At 37.1% G+C, this 12,762-nt stretch overlaps 1 protein-coding gene across 8 annotated transcripts in view; it reads right to left on the minus strand.

The window, feature by feature from the left end:
* Positions 1-12,762, minus strand: part of THOC2 (THO complex 2) — a 102,703-nt gene that overhangs the window by 36,504 nt on the left and 53,437 nt on the right. For all 8 annotated transcript variants that reach the window (XM_036839257.1, XM_036839256.1, XM_036839254.1 and 5 more), the window contains 3 exons: positions 1,868-1,909; positions 1,298-1,428; positions 1,099-1,200 (listed from right to left, as the gene is read on the minus strand). In XM_036839257.1, the coding sequence (XP_036695152.1) occupies positions 1,099-1,200; positions 1,298-1,428; positions 1,868-1,909 (275 nt within the window). The remainder of the gene's footprint in view (positions 1-1,098; positions 1,201-1,297; positions 1,429-1,867; positions 1,910-12,762) is intronic.

Genomic DNA, 12,762 nt, shown 5'->3' on the forward strand with positions numbered 1-12,762 from the left:
AAAGAAAGTATCACTGGGGGCTTCCCTGGTGGCACAGTGGTTAAGAATCTGCCTGACAATTCAGGGGACATGGGTTCGAGCCCTGGTCTGGGAAGATTCCACATGCCACGGAACAACTAAGCCTGTGCACCACAACTGCTGACCCTGCGCTCTAGAGTCTGTGAACCACAACTACTGAACCCCGCATGCCTAGAGGCTGTGCTCCACAACAAGAGAAGCCACCACAATGAGAAGCCCGTGCACCACAACGAAGAGTAGCCCCCACTCGCTGCAACTAGAGAAAGCCCGCACACGGCAACAAAGACCCAACACAGCCAAAAATAAATAAATGAATAAATTTATTTAAAAAAAAGAAAGAGTCACTGCATACTGTTAAATCTAGTTAAACTAGTGAATGCACTACTTCTAATTAGAATAACCGTACGACTGCACAAATGTAAAAGAAATAACAATAAACAGCCTGGCTGAAAACCCTTGCAATACAGCAGTGTAATTAGTATCTAAACCAATACTGATCTGAAGTATACAATTTTCATAATTAAACTTCAAACAGTTTATCAGGAAGTATCAATAGATTAACATCACTCTTATGTTTTTAATGACATGAAAATAAAGCACACAAATGAAAAAACTATAAATTTTTCAAAAGTTGACTCCCTAAGGAGATAGTTCTGCATGATTCTACTAGATCTTCCAAAAAGAAAAAAGAAATCTTTATTATAACTTTCAACAGAAATTCCTAGAACTTTGACTACCTTGTACAAGCCACTGAATGTATTATGCAAATTGAGCAAAGGCTACACAGTATGCTCTCCTTTAAAAAAAAAAAAAAACCTCATCCTATAATATAATGCATCCTAAAGAGGATTTTTATTAGATTTTATAGCTGTGCAAACATGACAACTACAAAAACTAACATGGTAGTCAAAATGAGCTAAAAACCACAAAAAGTGATAGTCACTCTATGTATAGTATATAATTAGCTACACCATTAGCAAATACTCCTGGGCTTCCTCAAAACTGAGGCTCAGACATGAGCTGGCTGAAAAAAAGTAAATCAGATCCAGATATTAAGAAGAAAAATAAATTAAAACTTACTTCATGATATATTTGGCTCTGTCTATTGTTTGAGCTTTAACTTTTACTAAAAGTGGATGACTGTTGTAAGTTTCATTCTTCCACTGGCCATACAGACGATATCTTGAAAATGATGAGATGAAGAATTAGGAAAAGTTAAACACTTAGAGGTTAGTGCACTAGAATAGTAGCTAAAAATACAAAAATACTATGTATTTACCTATGCTGATATGGAAATGTTTTAAACATTCCCCACAGTTCCTCAGACATACAAGCATTGCAGTCCATCAAAGAAAGAGATGGAAGTAATACCTGGTCAGTAATGCTAAGCAAGCAGCTAAGGATAACTTCCTACGAAAAATGGAGGAAAAATTATTTCAGTTAAGAGGTGCATATTAATCCCCCCCCCAGACAAATTTATGTAAGCCTTGGAAATATTGCCATTCCTTGATTTAATAACACACCATATCTAATTCCCCACACTATCACTGTACTCTTCACAATGGTTATCTGTGTTTCTCCATCTAAGAAAGCAAATGAGGTGAGGGAAGGAAAGGGGTAGCAAGAATGAGGGACTTTTTATCCCTTTTCCTTTCTCAACATGGTAATACTCAAAAACAGGAGGCTGTCAATCTTCAAAGATACTTTGTACGATATGCCAAAAGCTACATTCAACATGTAAAGTATAAAATAGTTATTCACATAGGTGATTAAAGCTTGTTCACAGTAAAATTTACAGTATGCTGTACCTAGACAAACATTAGACACATTGGATTTTCTAGTCTCTTACCGTCTTCTCTTTATCTTCTTGTTTGCTTCCATCAGACTGAAACTAAAATTAAAAAAAACTATAAATAAAATGCAAAAAGGTTAAGATTATGCTGTCACAATTTCGTTTCTAATTTGAAAAACAATTAACTTGCATGTAGTTGTGAATTATTTCGTTACTTGTTACACACAGGTAGATTTTACATACAGTCAGTATTACCAATTAACATTTTAAATTCTCATCTACATTTCTAACCTCCAAAAAATTTGTGACATTCATGAATTTTAAATGCCAGTTTTATAAGCCAATTCTTTTCTCAACCTCATTACCACAAACCAAAGCATCCTAAAACTGATCTGAGTATTTATTATAAAATTGTAGCCAGCACAATTTAGTTATAATGCATTTGCATTTCTCCTTCCAGACGTTCTAGTTTTCCCCCTCAGAATTGGTAAAATCTAACACTAAAGCAACGACAACAAAAATTAAACCCAAAGAAATCCAAAGCTATGTTTTAATTCACCACTACTTACGCCCTAAGAAATAGGCCCAAAATATTAATACCATTGCTGACAAAGACCAAACCACTTCCTAACTTGGACAGACTGAATGAAAAAGCCTGGGTCATTATTTTATCAGTGATTTGCAGATGGGCTGCTGAAGTGCCATGTTTGACAACGCTGTGTATACATTCAAAATGAAACTGTAACATTTGTGTGTGTATAGGCAGGTGGAGTGTTGGGGGAGTGTGCAAAGGCCAAAAGGACAGGTGAAGCACTGATACTCAAGGACAATCTAGATTTCTGGAATGTATTTAGCTCAATACCAAGTATGAGAAAGGGAAAAGCTAATATGCAGCTAACATACCTTATTGGTAGATAAGGATATTTTGTGCGTGTATGTTTTCATGCTTGAGTAATTTAATGGGTGTTACTACAGGGAAGTCTAACTTCCGTGCAACATTTTCACATAAGACTAATTCAGGGACGGCCAGGTTACCTTGATGGGAAAACATACAGAATCACACTTTTTTAATTGGCAGGTTAAAAAGATATGGTTCCCTTTCACAGAAACGATTATTAAGTCAACATACATCCTGGTCAGCAAATAAGGAGTCAGGTTATGAAGGAGTGGCCTGGCAGAAAACAAACTATATAGTTGCTTTTATTTTGTTGGAGGGGGATGGTAATTCTGGTGGCATACTGCGTGTACACTGGGAGGCAGAAATAACGGTATGTCGTAATTGGAAGAATCCGGTTTATAGGGTATTGTGTTGGGGATAAAGGCAGTTAAGCTACTCCTTTGCTAGTATACTATGATTCACATGAACCTAATAAAGCTATACATAGTTTTCTCCATACAAATAAAACATTTTCTTAGTTACTAAGCTGTCCTAATTCCTCTTACTAGATACTTATATTAGTTTCTAATGTCTATTTGTCAATTCTCTAGATTTCACAAGCAGGAAAATTTGAAAGAGAGAAAGAAATATGAAAAGCACAAGGAAACTATCTAGAAGAGCAGTAAGAAAAGGTTTCTATCAAAGGCTAATTATAACCAAGATGAACAAAAAAAAAACAAACAAAAAAAACAAGATGTACATGCATGTAAAAGTGATTTTCTTCACACATTCCACTCCCCTGATGCTTTCTTTTCCATTTAGTTTAACTTAATTTGCTTTTTAATTCAGAGCACATACAAAACTCTCCATTCCCACAATAGAATACTAAAAGTTTTACTGAATGGCCAGGCAGAAGTTGAAGAAAGAAAGGATGGGGAGGGACAAAAGACATTCATTCATTCATTCATTTGTTTACTATGTGCCAGGCACTGGGAATTCAAAGATGAACAGGAGGGAGTTCCTATCTTTGAGGAACTGACAAAGTTACTATCCTTCAGGATCTCTTTAAGATCAAGACTACACTTATCAATGTACTGTTAGGAACTGAATTTTTAAGTTTGAATAAAATTGAGCACTCACATTTATGTCTACACAGACCATCAGCTATAAATGACCCCAAGCAGCTTCCAATCTTGCCCTGTAACAACAGAGCAGCTAACGGAGCTGCATAACACTACTGAGCACCGTCCCCCCCAAAAAACAGCAGGTTCAACAAGAAGGGGCTTTTGGAGAGTTCAGAAATAAAGGCTGGGGTAAGTCGTAGATATAACTAGATAAATTACTTTTTTATTACTAATGTCCTATTTTTAGTACTTCTAACCCATGAATGTTTCAAATGCTACTTTAGAGCAGGGGTCCCCAACCACCAGGCCGAGGACCAGTACCAGTCCGTGGCCTGTTAGGAACCGGGCCGCACAGCAGGAGGTGAGCAGCAGGCGAGCGAGTGAAGCCTCAGCTGCTGCTCCCCATCACTCGCATTACCACCTGAACCATCCCCCCGCCACATCCATGGAAAAACTGAAAAGGGAAAAAAATGAAAAATATTTAAATTTGTGACTTAGACTACATCTAAGTAAATTATGGCATTATTGTCACCGTCCTTATTAACTATCATTCATTGAGTACTACATGCCATGTAATAGGCTAAGAACTACACATTTATGTCTTAAAACTACTCTAATAGAAGAATCTTTTTGTTAGGGTCTAAATAAGACCCATCAAAATAACTTAGAAATAGGAAAATATAACCTATAAGTTAAAAGTTATGGGAACCTAGCCAAAGCAGCCTTGAGGGAAAAAAACGGAGCTGGAGGAATCAGACTCCCTGACTTCAGACTATACTACAAAGCTACAGTAATCAAGACACTCTGGTACTGACACAAAAACAGAAATATAGATCAATGGAACAGGATAGAAAGCCCAGAGATAAACCCACGCACCTATGGTCAACTCATCTATGACAAAGGAGGCAAGGATATACAATGGAGAAAAGACAGTCTCTTCAATAAGTGGTGCTGGGAAAACTGGACAGCTACATGTAAAGTATGAAATTAGAACAATCCCTAACACCATACACAAAAATAAACTCAAAATGGATTAAAGACCTAAATGTAAGGCCAGACACTATCAAACTCTTAGAGGAAAACATAGGCAGAACACTCTATGACATAAATCACAGCAAGATCCTTTTTGACCCACCTCGTAGAGAAATGGAAATAAAAACAAAAATAAACAAATGCGACCTAATGAAACTTAAAAGCTTTTGCACAGCAAAGGAAACCATAAACAAGACGAAAAGACAACCCTCAGAATGGGAGAAAATAGTTGCAAATGAAGCAACTGACAAAGGATTAATCTCCAAGATTTACAAGCAGCTCATTTAGCTCAATATCAAAAAGCAAACAACCCAATCCAAAAATGAGCAGAAGACCTAAATAGACATTCCTCCAAAGAAGATATACAGATTGCCAACAAACACATGAAAGAATGCTTAACTTCACTAATCATTAGAGAAATGCAAATCAAAACTACAATGAGGTATCACCTCACCCCAGTCAGAATGGCCATCATCAAAAAATCTACAAACAATAAATGCTGGAGAGGGTGTGGAGAAAAGGGAACCCTCTTGCACTGTTGGTGGGAATGTAAATTGATACAGCCACTATGGAGAACAGTATGGAGGTTCCTTAAAACCTAAAAATAGAACTACCATATGACCCAGCAATCCCACTACTGGGCATATACCCATTGAAAACCATAATTCAAAAAGACACATGCACCCCAGTGTTCACTGCAGCACTATTTACAATAGCCAGGTCATGGAAGCAACCTAAATGCCCCTCGACAGATGAATGGATAAAGAAGATGTGGTACATATATGCAATGGAATATTACGCAGCCATAAAAAGGAATGAAATTGGGTCATTTGTAGAGACGTGGATGGATCTAGAGACTGTCATACAGAGTGAAGTGAGTCAGAAAGAGAGAAACAAATATCGTATATTAACGCATATATGTGGAATCTAGAAAAATGGTACAGATGAACCTGTTTGCAAGGCAGAAATAGAGACACAGACATAGAGAACAAACATATGGACACCAAGGGGGGAAAGGGGTAGTGGGATGAATTGGGAGATTGGGATCGACATATACACACTAATATGTATAAAATAGATAACTAATAAGAACCTGCTGTATAAAAAATAAATTAAATTTAAAAATTCAAAATAAATTAATATTTTTTAAAAAAGAAAAGTTATGGGAACCTGAGTTTACCAAGCCTGGAGAAGAGATAACAGAATCACCTTTCAATGTTTTGGTTCAAAGCCTTTTGAACTTTCAATCAGAAACTCTTAAAAACTTTACAAAACACTTAGAAATAACCCCTTAACTCTGATACATCATTTATGAAAACACAGGAAGGGATACTAAATGAAAAGTACTATCTGCCACCACCTTTCTTTTTTAGTCAATACAAATCTCTACTAAGATGCCACAGAATGAATAATATGGTCACCCACACACAGGATGACCATATGTGCTGGCTCTCAGTTCTTATCCCAGGGTAACTTTTAAATGTTACCTCTCTTTCACACCCTATGAATTTTTTTTTCTGAAACTGAACACTGAGGTTGAATTTCAGGAAACAGCCTTGGAGAAGAGGTACAGCAGTTGAATCAATTGTTTACAGCAAGTATGTGGTCCACACTAAAAATTCTGCTTTCCTTTCTTGTAAAAAATGTACTTTTTTAAAACTACACTGTTTGTACATCGAGTCTACAGTTGCCTACTAATAGACTTAATATCTGCCTATCCTTGTATGTTTATATACCTCTCTTAGGTAAAAAGCATAGCTAACGGGAAAAATTAAGATCCTATTTGTAATTTATTACCTTAACTATGATTCTACACCTTGATTAGAATTGTCACATGAAGATATTCAGTAATAGCTAAAGTGACCTGAGTTCAAACCAATCATTATAGGGGATAATACAAGTACTAATATAAACATCCTAACAGTTTTTCCCTGCTCAGACTCATTAAATAGCAAGGGTGTTATAGATTAAACTTGGGCTCCAACTCTAGAGTACCAATGATAGCAGTGTCTGTCTCCATTTGGACAATAAGAATTATAATCAAGGTTCTGATTGTTTTTGGTTTTTTAATATTTATTTATTATTTGGTTGTGCCAGGTCTTAGTTGCAGCACATGGGATCTTTGTCACCGCGTGCGCTATCTTTGTTGCGGCATGCGGGATCTTTAGTTGTGGCATGCGGGCTCTTAGTTGCAGCATGCAGGATCTAAAATATTTTTTAAAATGGGCAGAATACCTAAATAGACATTTCACCAAAGAAGACATACAGATGGCCAAGAAGCACATGAAAAGATGCTCAACATCACTAATTATTAGAGAAATGCAAATCAAAACTACAATGAGGTATCACCTCACCCCAGTCAGAATGGCCATTATCCCACAAAATCTAGAAACAATAAATGCTGGAAAGGGTGTGGTGAAAAGGGAACCCTCCTGCACTGTTGGTGGGAATGTAAACTGATACAGTCACTATGGAGAACAGTACGGAGGTTCCTTAAAAAACTAAAAATAGAACTACCATATGACCCAGCAATCCCACTACTGGGCATATACCCTTAGAAAACCATAATTCAAAAAGAGACATGTACCACAACGTTCATTGCAGCCCTATTTACAATAGCCAGGACATGGAAGCAACCTAAATGTCCATCAACAGATGAATGGATAAAGAAGATGTGGCACATATATACAATGGAATATTACTCAGCCATAAAAAGAAACGAAATTGAGTTATTAGTAGTGAGGTGGTTGGACCCAGAGTCTGTCATACGCAGTGAGGTTAAGTCAGGAAGAGAAAAACAAATACTGTATGCTAACGCATATATATGAAATCTAAAAAAAAACCAAAAAAACAAAATGGTACTGATGAACCTAGTGGCAGGGCAGGAATAAAGACATACACATAGAGAATGGACTTGACACAGCGGGGAGGGGAAAGCTGGGGCGAAGTGAGAGTAGCATCGACATATATACACTACCAAATGTAAGATAGATAGCTAGTGGGAAGCAGCAGCATAGCACAAGGAGATCAGCTCGGTGCTTTTCGACGACCTAGAGGGGTGGGATAGGGAGGGTGGGAGGGAGACACAAGAGGGAGGAGATATGGGGATATATGTATGCATATGGCTGATTCACTTTGTTGTACAACAGAAACTAACACAGCATTGTGAAGCAATTATACTCCAAAAAAGATGTATTTTTTTAAAAAAAGGGAGATATGTGTCCATACTACCCTTGACTAGTTCACTCATGAAACCCCAGCAACAAAAATTTCCTTTATTTGATAAAAATTCTTTGATTTGTTACTAATTTATAACAAATTTCAAAAATGAGAGGGGAAAAAACATCTATCACTACAACGTAAAGAAGCTAAAGGCATTCCTACATAAAATCAAATCTACTCTTGAGGGAAATGAAACTGCTACTTTAAAGTGGCACCTTATATTTAAAGACAGAAATAGATTAAAGTATATTATTAACGCTTTTTAAAAAATTATCAAAAGCTAGTGTAGTGATAGCTTACATAAGTGATAACTTATTATGATCTAAAAAATTCATGACAACTATTTTTTTAACTCTCTAAAATTGAATACCTAATTATTAGTATCTAATTCATGTTTAGACATATCTCATTTGATCCATATTGCAACCCCAGGAGCTAGATAAGCCAAATATTATTACCACGAATCTCTGGCTTAGAAAAGTGACCAGCTTAAGGTCACATTACTAGCAAGTAGCTAGCAGCTCATCCTGATGAAACTAGTTCACCTAATTATCAATTTCTAATGCTTTAATTACTCTGTTAGGGGGACAGCCTTAAATGAAGAATCTGTGGGCAAGGTAGGTTCCAAAGTCAACACATAAAGTGAAAATTACATATACTCACAATTACCCTAAAAAAATCCCTTACATCATCTATAAAGTATACAGACACATTATCTTTCATTTCAGTCCAACTCAAGACTCTGTTTTTCCCCTCTAATATTAGGAGAAATCACTAAGTGACCATGAGATGTGAACATGAAATAAAGTGACTGGCTTGCATTTAGGGGGCCATGTCACACGAAAACACAGTTTAAAAACTAGACTAACTGAATGTGGTGAGATACTCTCTAAGACACCTGAGAAACTGAACCAAGATGAAAGAAAAAAATTTCTCCAATTTCACCCTTACTCCTAGACATACACACTGAGTATTTTGATGGAACAAGTCTGGCCACATTCACATAAACTAAGCACAGGTATGGTGTAATTCCACTGTACTTGATTGAATCCCATACCTTCATCCAAAAGGAATATTAATTTTGAGCTCTAACCCACACAACCAGGTTAGATCTTCAATTATGAAAAGAAATAAATGGACTGAAGCAGGATCACAGACACTCCCTCCCCTAATAGCTAACAAAAAACAATAACCATCAAGTCAAAATTCTAAAGTAGCTGGTTCATAAACTAGAGTTTCAGGATCAATGGTATTAAGGTACATTCTCTCCCTAGGAACCCAAATTTTTATTATGAAAAATTTCAAGTTTACATAAAAGTTGAATGGATAGTATACTTATCCATAAACACCTATATATCTACCATGTAGATTCAACAATTAACATTTTGCCTTTTTTTCTTGACCCAAAAATTTGCAGACATGATACTTTATCTCAAAAAAATTCAGTGTGCATCTCCTAAGAATAAGGACAGGGACTTCCCTGGTGGCACAGTGGTTAAGAGTCTGCCTGCCAACGCAGGGGTTCGAGCCCTGGTCCAGGAAGATCCCACATGCCATGGAGCAACTAAGCCCGTGTGCCACAACTACTGAGCCTGCACTCTAGAGCCCTCGAGCCACAAGTACTGAAGCCCGTGCGCCTAGAGCCCGTGCTCCGCAACAGGAGAAGCCACCGCAATGAGAAGCCCGCACACCACAACCAAGAGTAGCCCCTGCTTGCCACAACTAGAGAAAGCCCGCGCGCAGCAGCAAAGACCCAACACAACCAAAAGTAAAAATAAATTAATTAAAAAAAAAAGAATAAGGACATTCTTCCATATTACCACAATTATCATAATCACAACTATTCCGAATATCATCTAGTACCCAATCTAAGGTATATCCTGACCCTTTGACTCTAGGTTTCTCTAAGCTTTATCTGTGAATCAATTTAGAGCACTTTGGCTCTTTACCAAAAGCCAACATAAGAAATAGCCATATAAAGAGACAGTGAGATAACTGAATTAAGATGACAGAGTGAAGCATAAACACAGAACTTCTCTCCCCCAATCCCTAATGCAATGAACAAAGTACGTCTTCCTATTTGTTTGTTTTTATTAATGTCCCAAATTCACCACCAACCAAGCAAAAAAAGAGGAAATTATGCTATTAACTTCAAGGCGATGCACACACAAACACACATAAGATTCTGAACTACAGACAGTGTGGTATGGCGCCTGCCCTTAACCCAATCCCCAGAAGTATCGAGCAAGGAAGGTAAGTCAACAAAATCCTTTAGGCAATGTGGCCTGCAAGGTAAATAAGCAGCCTGAGGAAAAACCCTTGTGAGTAGAAGCCCAGCAGGATTCTGGCTGCTAAGGCTTGCTGTCTCTCAAAGGAACTGTGCTCGGATGGATGAGAGAATCAAACCCCAAGGGAGTTGGATACCCACTTGGCTGGGCATGCCTAGCATAGGATGGGTAACAGGATCTCAGAAGACAAAGCAGAGGTTCCCTAAATGAGGACTATACTCAGCCTCACTGAGCTTATTCACTCCCCTATTCCAGACTACAGAAAAGATTGAAAAGAGAACCCAATACTCAAACTGTAGCTTGAGGGGAGAAGGATCCGGTCATAAATAAGGTAGGAAGGGTGTGAGGATTCACTCACACTATATCAGAAAGAAGTTGTCCATATTAAGATGACAAGAAATGCTGTGGCTACTATGGAAACATAAATAGCCCAAAAAAAGCATATAAAAGACAAATGAATTTAGTCTGGAAGAAAGTAGAACACAGAGGACAGACACAGATTCTCCAAAAGTACCTGCATATTGTCATAGAAAAAAATATTATGAACTCAGTAAGACAAGAAAAGCTTGGATATGAGATACACAGAATGAGATGAAAACAGAGACTGCAGAGATAAAATAAAACACCACTGATACAGATATAATTTAAAACAGCAAGGAATTTCAAGAATTGAAAAATTTAGACAACCAATCATTTCTTCAATTTTAGACACACTACATTTGTATAGGCAGTAGGGCATGGTGATTTTGAGCTTGGCCTCTGAAGCCAGACTGCCTGGATTGAACTCGCATATCTGTCCCATACTAGCTGTGTGACCTGGGACGAGTTACTTAACCTAGAGCACAAAAGGCTTGGTAAAGATTAAATGAGGTGATGCATGTAATGTTCTAAAATAGGGCCTGACACAGGTTAAGAGCTCAATATTAGTAATCACTATCAGAAACAACTTAATCCACTAACATCAGCTGGATGCAAAAAAGCACCAAGGAATTCATCTTTATGTGTGTAGGTGCTATCAAAAACATTTAAGTATGTCAGGTGAGCGTGTTAAAGCTGTGCTTTATAATTAAAGAAAATTTTAAAGATAGCAAAACGTGTGCATTCATATAGAAATATTCTACAGAGCCACCTCCCTCTTTTAAGCCTGAAATAAGGACCAAAATTGGTTAATATACTAGAACAACAGTTCTCAAAGTTTGCTCTTTGGATCAGCAGCACCTGGAAACATGTTAGAAATGCAAATTCTCGGGTCCCACCCAGACTTACTGAATCAGAAACTGAGGATGGAGCCCAACAATCTGTATTTTAAGAAGACCCCCAGGTGATCCTGATGCATGTAAAGTTTGAGATTCACTGTACTAGATAGTCCTATACTACATACCTCAAATTTCAGAAATACATAACCACATACACATACACACACACAATCAGAGACATAAATGATTTCAAATAACTATAGGCTGAAAAGACTATTCTGTTAAGTGATATCTAACATAAGCTATTTTTTTAAATATGCATAATTTAAATATACAAGCAACCTCAAGCTTATGAATGAGAGATTTGTTAAAGATTTGTTAATTGTAAATACATTATTTGGAACTAAGGTCATATTCCCCCTTTAGAAGCAATCTTATAAACTCGGGTTAAATTCGTAGCTAGGCAACATAAGCCTTTTAAACTTATAAACACATAATGATTTGTTATAGTGAAATGTTTTTAGGGTAAAAAAAATGAACCAAAATTCTAAGTCAGATTATTGGAAAGATTCACTTTTCCTACCACAACCTTGGCAATGAGAGAAGACAGATTTCTTCCCACACTGGGATCAAAATAAACTTTTTCTGCTTCCCTTCTGCCCTTCTACCTCTGCAAAAATAGAGACTAGAGTTAGGGGCAGGCACCAGACACAACTGTGATAGAACAGAGATAAATGAGGGCTGCAATGGAGATGGCAGAGTGGAAGAGTAACAGCTTTAGCACCTGTGTATCTTGATAACAACATTGTATCTGTATATGCTCATACATATGTCTGTATATGGGACTTCTACAAGTTTGATGTTTGGTCTCCTGCTTACAAGTTTATGATACTTGTAGCCAAAGAAAGAATTTCAGAACAAGAGATCTGAACATTAAGATTTTCAATGAAAAAGAATAGCATAAAAAAAAAAAGAATACCATTAGTGGGTAAGAGTAAGATGAGAAAGAGGCTGTTTACATTGTCTCAAAGTATCTCCCCACAGGATACATATTAACAACAAAGGGAAAAAGAATAACTACACTGGAGAAACCTGGCAGCCATCACCTTAACCAAGTGATCGATGTTAACATCACCAGTAATGGGACAAATTGACTTCACATGCTTCCCAATATGATGCAATGGGAAAAACAAGTACTAGTTAACATGACATC

The sequence above is a fragment of the Balaenoptera musculus genome, chromosome X (assembly GCF_009873245.2).
Source record: "Balaenoptera musculus isolate JJ_BM4_2016_0621 chromosome X, mBalMus1.pri.v3, whole genome shotgun sequence".
In the NCBI taxonomy this organism is placed as follows: domain Eukaryota; kingdom Metazoa; phylum Chordata; class Mammalia; order Artiodactyla; family Balaenopteridae; genus Balaenoptera; species Balaenoptera musculus.